General features: G+C 52.2%; 1 protein-coding gene across 1 annotated transcript in view; it reads right to left on the bottom strand.

The window, feature by feature from the left end:
- The window catches only part of EPHX2 (epoxide hydrolase 2), a 72,174-nt gene that overhangs the window by 26,837 nt on the left and 31,459 nt on the right, over positions 1–13,878 (bottom strand). Inside the window, exon 13 of the mRNA XM_072143879.1 lies at positions 13,723–13,797. Within this exon, the coding sequence (XP_071999980.1) occupies positions 13,723–13,797 (75 nt within the window). The remainder of the gene's footprint in view (positions 1–13,722; positions 13,798–13,878) is intronic.

The following is a 13,878-nucleotide window of genomic DNA, read 5'->3' as shown; positions in this document are numbered from 1 at the left end:
GAGGAAAAGCGTAAGCGTGGCGCCAAAAAGAAGAAAAAGGGTAAAAAGAAGGGAGGTGTAAGATCTTCTCCCTCCCTGACTAAGGTACCCAAGGAAGGTGCAACCGACCCCCCGCTGGTCGAACTTTCAAATCGATTCCTGGCCCTGGATGGAGCCTCTCCTGCCGATGGAGGGGCTGAGGGTGAAGGGCCAGAGGTGGCGGAGCCTGCAGGAGGTGCCGAGTCTCCCCCTGGGGAGTCAGGGTCCTCAGGAGGGGAGACTGGCCCAGAGTCTGGAGACGAGGATGAGGGGGCAGGTCCTGGATCTGCCCCTGAAGCATCAGAGGTGCGGGAGATGGACACCACAATATGTCTAAAAAGGGGGTGTTCATTTCCCGAGGGTGGTGGTAAGATGGGTAAAAAGAAAGCCGTCTAACTCAATCACTCATGATGGCGGCACCCACTCCGTTGACGCTGGCGTCCATTAATGTCGCCAGCATTAAGTCTGATGCGGCTAGATTTGCGGCCTTTGATTTTCTCGGCCGTGTTGAAGCCGACATTTTATTTTTGCAGGAGACCAGGCTGCCAGATTTGGCGGCCGTGTTTAAAGCTAAGAGGGAATGGAGACACGGGCCTTCCTATTGGTCTCTTGCGGCCGAGCCGTATAGCGGAGTGGCGGTCCTTTTTACCGCACCGGTAGAATGCCGACGAGTTATTGAGTTAGAAATGGGGAGGTGCCTGATCCTGGATGTCCTCATGAAGGGACAAGAACTTCGTCTAATTAACATCTATGGTCCCCAGTCCAAGTGGGACAGGAAGTGTCTCTTTATGAGGATCAAGCCCTACCTTTTTACAAGTCGGCAGGTGGTCTTTGGAGGGGACTTCAATGCTGTCACGAGGTCCCAGGATAGGGGAGGTTCCAGAGACAAGCTGACTTATGATAGCGTCGCTCTTAATAGCATAGCTAGTGAGGCTCGCCTGGTGGATGTTCACATCCGGCACACCCCAGGCCACGCGGGGTTCACCTATTATAGGGGTAGCTGTAGGTCTAGAATAGACAGGTTTTATTTAAAGGAGGAAGCCATCTCTTCAGCAGTGTCCGTTGTTGAGGTGGAGTTCTCCGACCACTGTTTAATTTTGTTTTCTCTGAATGTTACAGAGACCCCCCGGATGGGAAGAGGCTACTGGAAGCTCAATTCGTCTCTCCTGGAGGAAGCGGAGATAAGACAATCCTTTGAGGACTTTCTTCAGAGCCAGGTACCATTGCTGGGCCTTTGTAGCAGTAAGTCAGAGTGGTGGGAGATGCTCAAGAAAAGGGTGGCGAGATTCTTCCGCCAGCTCTCGAGCCTCAGGAGCCTGGACAGGTACCGCCTGTATCAGGGCCTGAGGAGGAAGCTCGAGCATCTCGTCTCGACTGGAGGTAGTCGTGAGGACATCTCCAGAGTGAAATCCTTGCTGAAGAGGTGTCAGTACGATAGACACGCATCTTTGGTTTTTGAGAGGGATTACGGGAAATACCGCTCGCCCGACCCTTACAGAAACTGCAAGATGTCAGTGAATGGTAAAGTTGTCACAGGACTGGTTGACAGTACGGGGTCCCTGAAAAGGTCCAGATCAGGGATCCTGGAGGTCGTCAGATCCTTCTACTCGCACCTCTTGGGCAGGAAGGATCTAGATCGGGATGTGATGTCGGGTTTCCTGGCTGAAGCTGTCCCTGAGCCAGGAGTAGACCCTTCTCTTGATGTTTTGACAGAGATGATCAGGGAAGAGGAAGTCAGCCGGGCGATTGAAGGGCTCGCCCTCAAGAAATCGCCAGGCCCGGATGGCTTAACATCTGAGTTTTATAAGACCTTTAAGGACGCCTTGGTTCCCCTCTTGACTGAGGTATTCAATGAGTGTCTTTCCTCGGGCGCTCTGCCGAAGTCAATGAGGAGGTCTGCCCTGATCATCCTGTCAAAGGGTAAGGACCGATCTCGTATTGAGAACTGGCGTCCCATAGCGCTTCTCAATACGGACAGAAAGATTTTGGCAAAGGTGCTGTTTAATCGGCTGGAGCAGTTTGCGCCCCGGCTCCTTTCGGGGACCCAGCACTGCTCTGTTCCAGGCCGCAGTACATTTAGTGCTGTGCTTTGTGTCCGGGAGGCAGTGGAGCAGGGCAGGGCTGGTAACTGGAAGGGGTACTTGCTGTCCTTGGATCAGGCAAAAGCGTTTGATCGGGTTAACCACGAGTACCTCTGGTCTGTCCTTCTGAGGTATGGCCTGCCGGGTGGGTTTGTCAATTGGCTTAAGGTTTTGTACGCAGGGGCAGAGAGTTTCCCGCTTGTGAACGGCTGGATTGGCCGCTCTTTTGAGGTCGGGTCTGGTGTTCGCCAGGGTTGTCCTCTGAGCCCACTTTTATACGTGTTCGCGATTGACCCATTCCTTAGGAGGGTTGATCGTGGGCCGTTGGTGGGAGTCGGGATGGATCGGGCAGCACCGGAAGCCACTCTAAGGGTGGTAGCGTATGCTGATGATGTTACCGTTTTCGTGTCCTCGGGAGGGGAGGCGCAATGGGTGATGTCAGAGGTTGACCGCTACTCAGAGGTTTCTGGGTCCAAGATCAACCGGGATAAGTGTGAGAGTCTCTGGCTGGGAGAGGGGGATCCAGGCTTTGATCTCCCGGACACTCTTCCAGGGCCCCAGGACTCCGCCAAAGTTCTCGGCATCGAATTCGGCCAGGGGGATTACCCCATGCAAAACTGGGATGGCAGGCTTAAGATCGCCGCTCAGAAGGTGGACCAGTGGAAGGGTTGGTCTTTGACCCTCAGAGAAAGGGTTAATCTGATCAAAACTTACCTGCTCCCATTGCTGATATATCTGGGCAGTGTGTGCATGTTGCCAGAACCCCTCTGGACTCGGGTCTACAGTCTGTTCTTCCAGCTGTTATGGGGGAATAGGCTGAACCTTATCAAGAGGGAGGTTACTTACCGCACGAGGAGACAAGGAGGGTTGTGTATGGTCAACCCTGTGGTGTTCCTAGTGAATACCTTTCTTAAGATCAATATCGCAAACCTCTGGAAAGAGAGGGCTCCTCCGTGGGTATACTCCTGCAGGGGATGGTTTCGGCCTTTCTTCCAGGAATGGGAGACAGGAGGGCAAGTGAAGGATCTTCGTACACCGCATGGGCATCTTCCGGCTTACGCTACCCCGGTTCTGAAGGTGATTCGCCGGTGGGGTCTGGGAATGTGGGAGATCAGGACCATGTCGAGGAAAATCCTTGACCAAAGGGTTCTGTTGACCCATTTCCAGAAGCCTCTGGCCCTCAGGGATTGCCCAAGTCGGGATCTGAGGGTGGGTTTGAGTTTATTGAATTCCATCAGGATCCCCTTGAAGTTTTGGGACTTGACTTGGCGCTGCTTCCATGGAAAGCTGTGTGTGAGGGACAATCTGAAGTGTAGGAGCTCTGAGGAAAGGGGTTGTCCCCGGGAGGAGTGCGGTGGCCTGCTGGAGAGCATGGACCACTTCCTGCTTCAGTGCCCCTTTAACACAGAGGTGTACAACCGGGTGGGCGCTTCCATCCATTGGTCCGGGTTGGCCGGTCTCTCCTATGCGGAGTGGGCCTATGGAGCATTCAGAGGCCTGGGTGGCCGGGACCGCTGCACGTTATTCTTAGTTAGTCTAGTGGTCAGGTACCACACGTGGAACGCACGGTGTTTAGTGTCGACGCAGCGTAAAATCCTCCCGGTGGATGAGGTGGTTAGGAACATTCTGGGTGACCTGGTGAAGGTGCGCTCTCTGGAGTATGAGAGGCTGGGCACAGGGAGGGCCTCTCTCCTTTGGAGGGGGTTCTCCTTTAGTGTCCCTTAGTCTGTCATCTCCTCTCCTGGTGTTGGGCTGATGCTGCACTGTAGATTTTTGTTTTGTATCTGAGGTTATAGTGATGTTGGTCTTGCAGGCGCCGAACCTGGGCTTTATGTGGTTTTGATTGATGTTGTTTAGACTTTATTTGTATTCTGTTTTCTTTATGTTATGTTGTAATTACTGTATATATTGTATATAGTTGGGTTTGGGACATAGTGTTAGGTTGGGAGGGGGGTGATAGTGGTGGACTTATGAACTGACCCTGGACACTGGTCTGGACTACTTAACGCAAACTTTGGACGTTAGACCAGTGTCTGGGGGGAAGGGGAGGGTGCGGGCGAGGGATTTAGTTTAGTGTAGTATTATGTGTATTCTGTATATTTAAAAAAAAAAAAAAATGGGTGTGGGATGTGATCTGTGTGGGGTGGTTTGTTATTAGAGGGTGTAGGGTGGGTTTATGTATATTTATGGTCATTTATGTTTATTTGTGGGTGTGGCTTGTGTTTGTTATTGGTTTGGTTTAGGATGTAATAATCGGTTGGGTGGGGGTTGTGGTAATTGGTGTTTATTCATTTTGGTGTATTGTAAGTTATTATTTTTGCTAGGTATGAATGGGGCTGGACCAGCAGGTAAGATATTGTATATATTGTATGTTATGTTTTGTTTGTGTTATGTTTTTTACTTTTATATAAAATAAAAGATCTACAGGATGTAACTCAGGATCAGTACAGGATAAGTAATGTCATGTATGTACACAGTGACTGCACCAGCAGCAGAATAGTGAGTGCAGCTCTGGGGTATAATACAGGATGTAACTCAGGATCAGTACAGGATAAGTAATGTCATGTATGTACACAGTGATTGCACCAGCAGCAGAATAGTGAGTGCAGCTCTGGAGTATAATACAGGATGTAACTCAAGATCAGTACAGGATAAGTAATGTCATGTATGTACACAGTGACTGCACCAGCAGCAGAATAGTGAGTGCAGCTCTGGAGTATAATACAGGATGTAACTCAGGATCAGTACAGGATAAGTAATGTCATGTATGTACACAGTGACTGCACCAGCAGCAGAATAGTGAGTGCAGCTCTGGAGTATAATACAGGATGTAACTCAGGATCAGTACAGGATAAGTAATGTCATGTATGTACACAGTGACTGCACCAGCAGCAGAATAGTGAGTGCAGCTCCGGGGTATAATACAGGATGTAACTCAGGATCAGTACAGGATAAGTAATGTCATGTATGTACACAGTGACTGCACCAGCAGCAGAATAGTGAGTGCAGGTCTGGAGTATAATACAGGATGTAACTCAGGATCAGTACAGGATAAGTAATGTCATGTATGTGCACAGTGACTGCACCAGCAGCAGAATAGTGAGTGCAGCTCTGGGGTATAATACAGGATGTAACTCAGGATCAGTACAGGATAAGTAATGTCATGTATGTACACAGTGACTGCACCAGCAGCAGAATAGTGAGTGCAGCTCTGGGGTATAATACAGGATGTAACTCAGGATCAGTACAGGATAAGTAATGTCATGTATGTACATAGTGACTGCACCAGCAGCAGAATAGTGAGTGCAGGTCTGGGGTATAATACAGGATGTAACTCAGGATCAGTGCAGGATAAGTAATGTCATGTATGTACACAGTGACTGCACCAGCAGCAGAATAGTGAGTGCAGCTCTGGAGCATAATACAGGATGTAACTCAGGATCAGTACAGGATTAGTAATGTCATGTATGTACACAGTGACTGCACCAGCAGCAGATAGTGAGTGCATCTCAGGTGTATCTCGTCAGCTCGTTATCTCTGTCTGTTGCTGTGAGAGGCTGTGTGCTGCTGCTGCTCCTGAGCTCCAGGGAAAACCACCTCCACCTGGGGCCTGCTCTCTCCTCTCCCAGGGAGGGAGTGGGTTTTCAGGCATGAGCCAGGGCAGCAAGTCCCAGGCTCCTGCTTCCCGGTCTAGGCCGGCGGGAGGCAGGGGTAGCCAGGAACCGGCCAGCGCTGCGGAAGCCTTGGGGGTGAGAAGATCTGCAAGGAACAGCAGCAATGCTGCTCCAAGTACCCCCAGGCCAGCTAAGGCTTCAAAAAGCAGCAAGACCTCAGAAAAGATGGATACCTCAGGAAAGCTGGATACCTCGGGAAAGCTGGATACCTCGGGAAAGCTGGGTACTTCGGAAAAGCTGGATACCGCAGGAAAGCTGAGTGCTCAGAGAGGTGAGGCTGACCTCAGTGAAGAGGGCTGGGGAATGCTGAGGACCCGGGAGTCTATTTCCAGCTATGCCTCCCGGGCTCTGGGCCACCTCTCTGAGTACGAAGAAGCCAGCAAGACGGTGAGGAGACTGCGGGAGGAGCTCAGGTGCGCCCATGACAGGGCAAGCTCTGCCCCAAAGAGGAAGAAGGAGCAGATTCTGACAGAGATATCCAGGCTCCAGACTAACATCCAGGCCTTGGAGGAGAGGAAGGCTTACCTGCTGGAGAGGAGCGGGCCGTTTAAAGAAAAGATCCTTAATGATGAGAGATTCCGGGAGATGGAGGAGGAAAAGCAGAGGCGGCTGATGGGGCTTCAGCCTGAGAGTCAGATGGAGGAGGAAAGTTCGGTACCGTGCAGTGGGCCCCCTGCAGGACAAGCGGCTATGTCATCTGGCTGCGGTTCTGCCGGCCCGGGTGAGGATAGTGACAGCCACCAGGGAGGGGCGCTGATGGAGGAGATCCGACGGCTCGAGTCCCCTGTGCACCTCCAGGACTTTACTTTTGGAGACGATCTGCCGGAGGATGCACCGGGGGGCAGCAAACCACGAAAGAAGAAGACCAAATCCGTGGAAGTGGTGAGTCTAGTCTACAGCCCCCTCCCCGTAAAACCCGAGTCGGCCGCAGGGTCAGCTCACTGTGCGAGCCCCGTTACCCAGCCCAGCGCGGGTCCTGCAGTGGACTCAGTGCCAGGGAGCGGGGAGATTACAGGTGTGACATCTGATGTGGCGATGGGCTCCGTCTCTGTTTGTGGTAACAGTGGGGGAGCAGGGGAGGCATCGGCCGCGAGGCCGGACAGTAAGGGCGGCTCGGCAGTGGCGATACCATCGAAATCCAGTGCTGTGGTGCGTCCCCCAGTGGGAGGGGGGGACAGCCCGGCACTGGTGGCAGCTTCCGGTGCCTCGGCGCCTCTTCATGCTGTTGCCGCTGATCACTTGGTTATGGAGCGGCGGCAGCGTGGAGGGGTCGCTGAGGCTGAGGGCTCCGGACCTCCCAAGCCTAAAGTCCTATTTTGTGTTGGTGTTGGAGACAGTCTGCAGAGGAGTGCTGAGGAAGGTGGGGATCAGCGGTGCCACATACCAGCCAAAGATCAGCGGCGACTCCTACCTTCCTCTAAGAAAAGTAAAATAACATCTGCTACCGATGATGTGGAGGGCACAAGTGTGACACAAGTTGGGGTCCCCTCTGGGCGATGCGCTGTGGGGGGACCCCCGTCCCTTGTGCCTGAAGATGCGGAGGTGGTCTTGTCTGCTAATGTTGTTGCTGGTCCAGCCAGTGTGAGTGGAGTCAGTAATGTTGTGGTGGATAATGTGAATGGTGTGAGTGGTGGAGAATCTTTTCCAGCTTTGGGGGTGGGTGATGGAGTGACTGGTGGTGTGAGTGGCGCGGCTGAGTGTAACATGCAGGTGGGTAGTGTTAATGTGGTGGGTGCAGGGGTTGGTCCGGTTGCTCCCCCAGTGGCGGCCCCTATTAAGAGCTATGCCAGTGTCGCTGCTGGGGGACGTAGGGTTCCATCATCCTCGTCTCTGGGCTCTGGGGACGGCTTTTTGCAACGGCGCCTCCTGCAGGCCTTACAGAAGGGAGAAAGGACGATCAATGTAGCGGGGCAGGAGGTTGATTTGTCGTTTTGGATAGAGAGGCACGGCCTGTCTGCCTTCCGAGAGCAAAGAGGCAGGGAGACATCATGGTCGCTCCCGACAACCGGGCCGGGTGCTAACCGTAGGAATGTGGTCCGTCTTCGGTGGCGTGGCAGTGATGTGTGTCCCCCTCGGGCACGGGTAGTTGAGCTGCTGCTGAAGATGGACTTCAAGGCGGCTGACATCTTTGCCTTGATCCATCCCTATGGTACATCTGAGTTTGATGTCAGCTTTGTTCGGCCGGAGGGGCTTGAGCTCTTCTGGTCCAACTATGAGCTGAGATACAACGAGCCCGAGTGGCGGGACTTTGCTGTGCAAGCAGTGTCCCGCCAGAGCGAACTCAAGAAAGTGACCGTTCTTACCCGTAACAAATCACTATCTTGCTTTGACATCATGACCTGGATGAATCGTTATGGAGAGGTACTGGGAGTACCCGAGAAAAATCGTGACGAGTATGGTATCTGGTCAGGGGCCCGGACCTTCATGGTGAAGTTGAGGCGTTCAGGTAACTCAGTCGCCCACATCCCTTCATCAGCCTTCCTGGGGAGGGATCGGATCCTGATCTTCTACCGGGGGCAGCCTAAGCTGTGCCACAGGTGCGGTGACCCCACACATTTCAGCGCAAACTGCACCGTGCAGAAGTGTGCGTTGTGTGGGGGTGTCGGCCATCTCGCTGCATCCTGTACAGGGCAGATTAGGTGTAACCTGTGTGGTGATCTCGGTCACCCGTACAGTCGTTGTCCTCTTTCCTTCGCTAATGCGGGCTCAGCCTCAGCGGATGAAAGCCATGAGGCTGAATCTGCTGGGGAGGGGACTAGCAGAGGTGGAGGAATGGAGGGGCCAGGGAAGAAAGACAGGAAAAAGACGCCTGCCCAGCTAAGGCGTCTAGAGAAGCGTCAACAGGAGAGAGAGCGGGGGGAGTCTCGGGCTGCTGGGACAACCTCTGGCGCTCTCCTAGAGACCACACCTGTCGCTGAGGCCCCAGGGGAGGATGTACTGGATGAGGAGGTCAGGAGGATCGAGAGAGAGGAAGGTGCCACGTCCTCAGACTCCTCCCATTATGAGAGTATGGACGAGGATAATAGGGCGTGGCTAGAGGAAAAGCGTAAGCGTGGCGCCAAAAAGAAGAAAAAGGGTAAAAAGAAGGGAGGTGTAAGATCTTCTCCCTCCCTGACTAAGGTACCCAAGGAAGGTGCAACCGACCCCCCGCTGGTCGAACTTTCAAATCGATTCCTGGCCCTGGATGGAGCGCCTCCTGCCGATGGAGGGGCTGAGGGTGAAGGGCCAGAGGTGGCGGAGCCTGCAGGAGGTGCCGAGTCTCCCCCTGGGGAGTCAGGGTCCTCAGGAGGGGAGACTGGCCCAGAGTCTGGAGACGAGGATGAGGGGGCAGGTCCTGGATCTGCCCCTGAAGCATCAGAGGTGCGGGAGATGGACACCACAATATGTCTAAAAAGGGGGTGTTCATTTCCCGAGGGTGGTGGTAAGATGGGTAAAAAGAAAGCCGTCTAACTCAATCACTCATGATGGCGGCACCCACTCCGTTGACACTGGCGTCCATTAATGTCGCCAGCATTAAGTCTGATGCGGCTAGATTTGCGGCCTTTGATTTTCTCGGCCGTGTTGAAGCCGACATTTTATTTTTGCAGGAGACCAGGCTGCCAGATTTGGCGGCCGTGTTTAAAGCTAAGAGGGAATGGAGACACGGGCCTTCCTATTGGTCTCTTGCGGCCGAGCCGTATAGCGGAGTGGCGGTACTTTTTACCGCACCGGTAGAATGCCGACGAGTTATTGAGTTAGAAATGGGGAGGTGCCTGATCCTGGATGTCCTCATGAAGGGACAAGAACTTCGTCTAATTAACATCTATGGTCCCCAGTCCAAGTGGGACAGGAAGTGTCTCTTTATGAGGATCAAGCCCTACCTTTTTACAAGTCGGCAGGTGGTCTTTGGAGGGGACTTCAATGCTGTCACGAGGTCCCAGGATAGGGGAGGTTCCAGAGACAAGCTGACTTATGATAGCGTCGCTCTTAATAGCATAGCCAGTGAGGCTCGCCTGGTGGATGTCCACATCCGGCACACCCCAGGCCACGCGGGGTTCACCTATTATAGGGGTAGCTGCAGGTCTAGAATAGACAGGTTTTATTTAAAGGAGGAAGCCATCTCTTCAGCAGTGTCCGTTGTTGAGGTGGAGTTCTCCGACCACTGTCTAATTTTGTTTTCTCTGAATGTTACAGAGACCCCCCGGATGGGAAGAGGCTACTGGAAGCTCAATTCGTCTCTCCTGGAAGAAGCGGAGATCAGACAATCCTTTGAGGACTTTCTTCAGAGCCAGGTACCATTGCTGGGCCTTTGTAGCAGTAAGTCAGAGTGGTGGGAGATGCTCAAGAAAAGGGTGGCGAGATTCTTCCGCCAGCTCTCGAGCCTCAGGAGCCTGGACAGGTACCGCCTGTATCAGGGCCTGAGGAGGAAACTCGAGCATCTCGTCTCGACTGGAGGTAGTCGTGAGGACATCTCCAGAGTGAAATCCTTGCTGAAGAGGTGTCAGTACGATAGACACGCATCTTTGGTTTTTGAGAGGGATTACGGGAAATACCGCTCGCCCGACCCTTACAGAAACTGCAAGATGTCAGTGAATGGTAAAGTTGTCACGGGACTGGTTGACAGTACGGGATCCCTGAAAAGGTCCAGATCAGGGATCCTGGAGGTCGTCAGATCCTTCTACTCGCACCTCTTGGGCAGGAAGGATCTAGATCGGGATGTGATGTCGGCTTTCCTGGCTGAAACTGTCCCTGAGCCAGGAGTAGACCCCTCTCTTGATGTTTTGACCGAAGTGATCAGGGAAGAGGAAGTCAGCCGGGCGATTGAAGGGCTCGCCCTCAAGAAATCGCCGGGTCCGGATGGCTTAACATCCGAGTTTTATAAGACCTTTAAGGACGCCTTGGTTCCCCTCTTGACTGAGGTATTCAATGAGTGTCTTTCCTCGGGCGCTCTGCCGAAGTCAATGAGGAGGTCAGCCCTGATCATTCTGTCAAAGGGTAAGGACCGATCTCGTATTGAGAACTGGCGTCCCATAGCGCTTCTCAATACGGACAGAAAGGTTTTGGCAAAGGTGCTGTTTAATCGGCTGGTGCAGTTTGCGCCCCGGCTCCTTTCGGGGACCCAGCACTGCTCTGTTCCAGGCCGCAGTACATTTAGTGCTGTGTTGTGTGTCCGGGAGGCAGTGGAGCAGGGCAGGGCTGGTAACTGGAAGGGGTACTTGCTGTCCTTGGATCAGGCAAAAGCGTTTGATCGGGTTAACCACGAGTACCTCTGGTCTGTCCTTCTGAGGTATGGCCTGCCGGGTGGGTTTGTCAATTGGCTTAAGGTTTTGTACGCAGGGGCAGAGAGTTTCCCGCTTGTGAACGGCTGGATTGGCCGCTCTTTTGAGGTCGGGTCTGGTGTTCGCCAGGGTTGTCCTCTGAGCCCACTTTTATACGTGTTCGCGATTGACCCATTCCTTAGGAGGGTTGATCGTGGGCCGTTGGTGGGAGTCGGGATGGATCGGGCAGCACCGGAAGCCACTCTTAGAGTGGTAGCGTATGCCGATGATGTCACCGTTTTCGTGTCCTCGGGAGGGGAGGCGCAATGGGTGATGTCAGAGGTTGACCGCTACTCAGAGGCTTCTGGGTCCAAGATCAACCGGGATAAGTGTGAGAGTCTCTGGCTGGGAGAGGGAGGTCCAGGCTTTGATCTCCCGGACACTCTTCCAGGGCCCCAGGACTCTGCCAAAGTTCTCGGCATCGAATTTGGCCAGGGGGATTACCCCATGCAAAACTGGGACGGCAGGCTTAAGATCGCCGCTCAGAAGGTGGACCAGTGGAAGGGTTGGTCTTTGACCCTCAGAGAAAGGGTTAATCTGATCAAAACCTACCTGCTCCCGTTGATGATTTATCTGGGCAGTGTGTGCATGTTGCCGGAACCCCTCTGGACTCGGGTCTACAGTCTGTTCTTCCAGCTGTTATGGGGGAATAGGCTGAACCTAATCAAGAGGGAGGTTACTTACCGCACGAGGAGACAAGGAGGGTTGTGTATGGTCAACCCTGTGGTGTTCCTAGTGAATACCTTTCTTAAGATCAATGTTGCAAACCTCTGGAAAGAGAGGGCTCCTCCGTGGGTATACTCCTGCAGGGGATGGTTTCGGCCTTTCTTCCAGGAATGGGAGACAGGAGGGCAAGTGAAGGATCTCCGTACACCGCATGGGCATCTTCCGGCTTACGCTACCCCGGTTCTGAAGGTGATTCGCCGGTGGGGTCTGGGAATGTGGGAGATCAGGACCATGTCGAGGAAAGTCCTTGACAAAAGGGTTCTGTTGACCCATTTCCAGAAGCCTCTGGCCCTCAGGGATTGCCCAAGTCGGGATCTTGGGGTGGGTTTGAGTTTATTGAATTCCATCAGGATCCCCTTTAAGTTTTGGGACGTGACTTGGCGCTGCTTCCATGGAAAGCTGTGTGTGAGGGACAATCTGAAGTGTAGGAGCTCTGAGGAAAGGGGTTGTCCCCGGGAGGAGTGCGGTGGCCTGCTGGAGAGCATGGACCACTTCCTGCTTCAGTGCCCCTTTAACACAGAGGTGTACAACCGGGTGGGCGCTTCCATCCATTGGCCCGGGTTGGCCGGTCTCTCCTATGCGGAGTGGGCCTATGGAGCATTCAGAGGCCTGGGTGGCCGGGACCGCTGCACGTAATTCCTAGTCAGTCTAGTGGTCAGGTACCACATGTGGAACGCACGGTGTTTAGTATCGACGCAGCGTAAAATCCTCCCAGTGGATGAGGTGATTAGGAACATTCTGGGTGACCTGGTGAAGGTGCGCTCTCTGGAGTATGAGAGGCTGGGCACGGGGAGGGCCTCTCTCCTTTGGAGGGGGTTCTCCTTTAGTGTCCCTTAGTCTGTCATCTCCCTCCTGGTGTTGGGCTGAAGCTGACACTGTAGATTTTTGTTTTGTGTTCTGGGCATGTAGTGATGTAGCGGCTTGCAGGCGCCGAACCTGGGCTTTATGTGGTTTGGATTTATGTTGTTTATACTTTAATTGTATTCTGTTTTCTTTGTTATGTTGTAAATACTGTATATATTGTAAATATTGTATATAGTGGGGTTTGGGACATAGTGTTAGGTTGGGAGGGGGGTGATGGTGGTGGGATTTACGAACAAGTGACCTTGGACTCTATGACCCTGGGCACTGGTCTGGACTACTTAACGCAAACTTTGGACGTTAGACCAGTGTCTGGGGGGAAGGGGAGGGTGCGGGCGAGGGATTTAGTTTAGTGTAGTGTTGTGTGTATTTGTTATTATATATTGGAAAGAAAAAGAAAAAAAAAAAAAAAAAAAAGGGTGTGGGATGTGATCTGTGTGGGGTGGTTTGTTATTAGAGGGTGTGGGGTGGGTTTATGTATATTTTATAGTCATTTATGTTTTATTTGTGGGTGTGGCTTTTCTTATTGTTTATTGGTTTGGTTTAGGTTGTGATAATCGGTTGGGTGGGGGTTGTGGTGTTCATTCATTTCGGTGTATTTTAAGTTATTGTTTTTACTAGGTGTGAATGGGGCTGGACCAGCAATTAAGATATTGTATATATTGTATGTTATGTTTTGTTTGTATTGTTATGTTTTTTACTTTTATATAAAATAAAAGATCTACAGGATGTAACTCAGGATCAGTACAGGATAAGTAATGTCATGTATGTACACAGTGACTGCACCAGCAGCAGAATAGTGAGTGCAGCTCTGGGGTATAATACAGGATGTAACTCAGGATCAGTACAGGATAAGTAATGCCATGTATGTACACAGTGACTGCACCAGCAGCAGAATAGTGAGTGCAGCTCTGGGGTATAATACAGGATGTAACTCAGGATCAGTACAGGATAAGTAATGTCATGTATGTACACAGTGACTGCACCAGCAGCAGAATAGTGAGTGCAGCTCTTGTTGCATTGTGGACCACGTAGTAATAAAATTGCCCAAAAACAGAAATTTACCTTTTCACCTGGGCCACGGAAAAATATTTTTAAGGATCTTTCCAAATCTTTCTCCAGTTCGGCCTCAGCCACACCCTAGGGAATGGAGACACAATTAGTGATGGGATCAGATGTGGATAGTAATTGCCATCTGCATTGGTTATTACAGATGAAGAT

The sequence above is a fragment of the Engystomops pustulosus genome, chromosome 3, assembly GCF_040894005.1.
Source record: "Engystomops pustulosus chromosome 3, aEngPut4.maternal, whole genome shotgun sequence".
NCBI classification, from domain to species: domain Eukaryota; kingdom Metazoa; phylum Chordata; class Amphibia; order Anura; family Leptodactylidae; genus Engystomops; species Engystomops pustulosus.
This window is presented reverse-complemented; position numbering and strand designations above follow the sequence as displayed.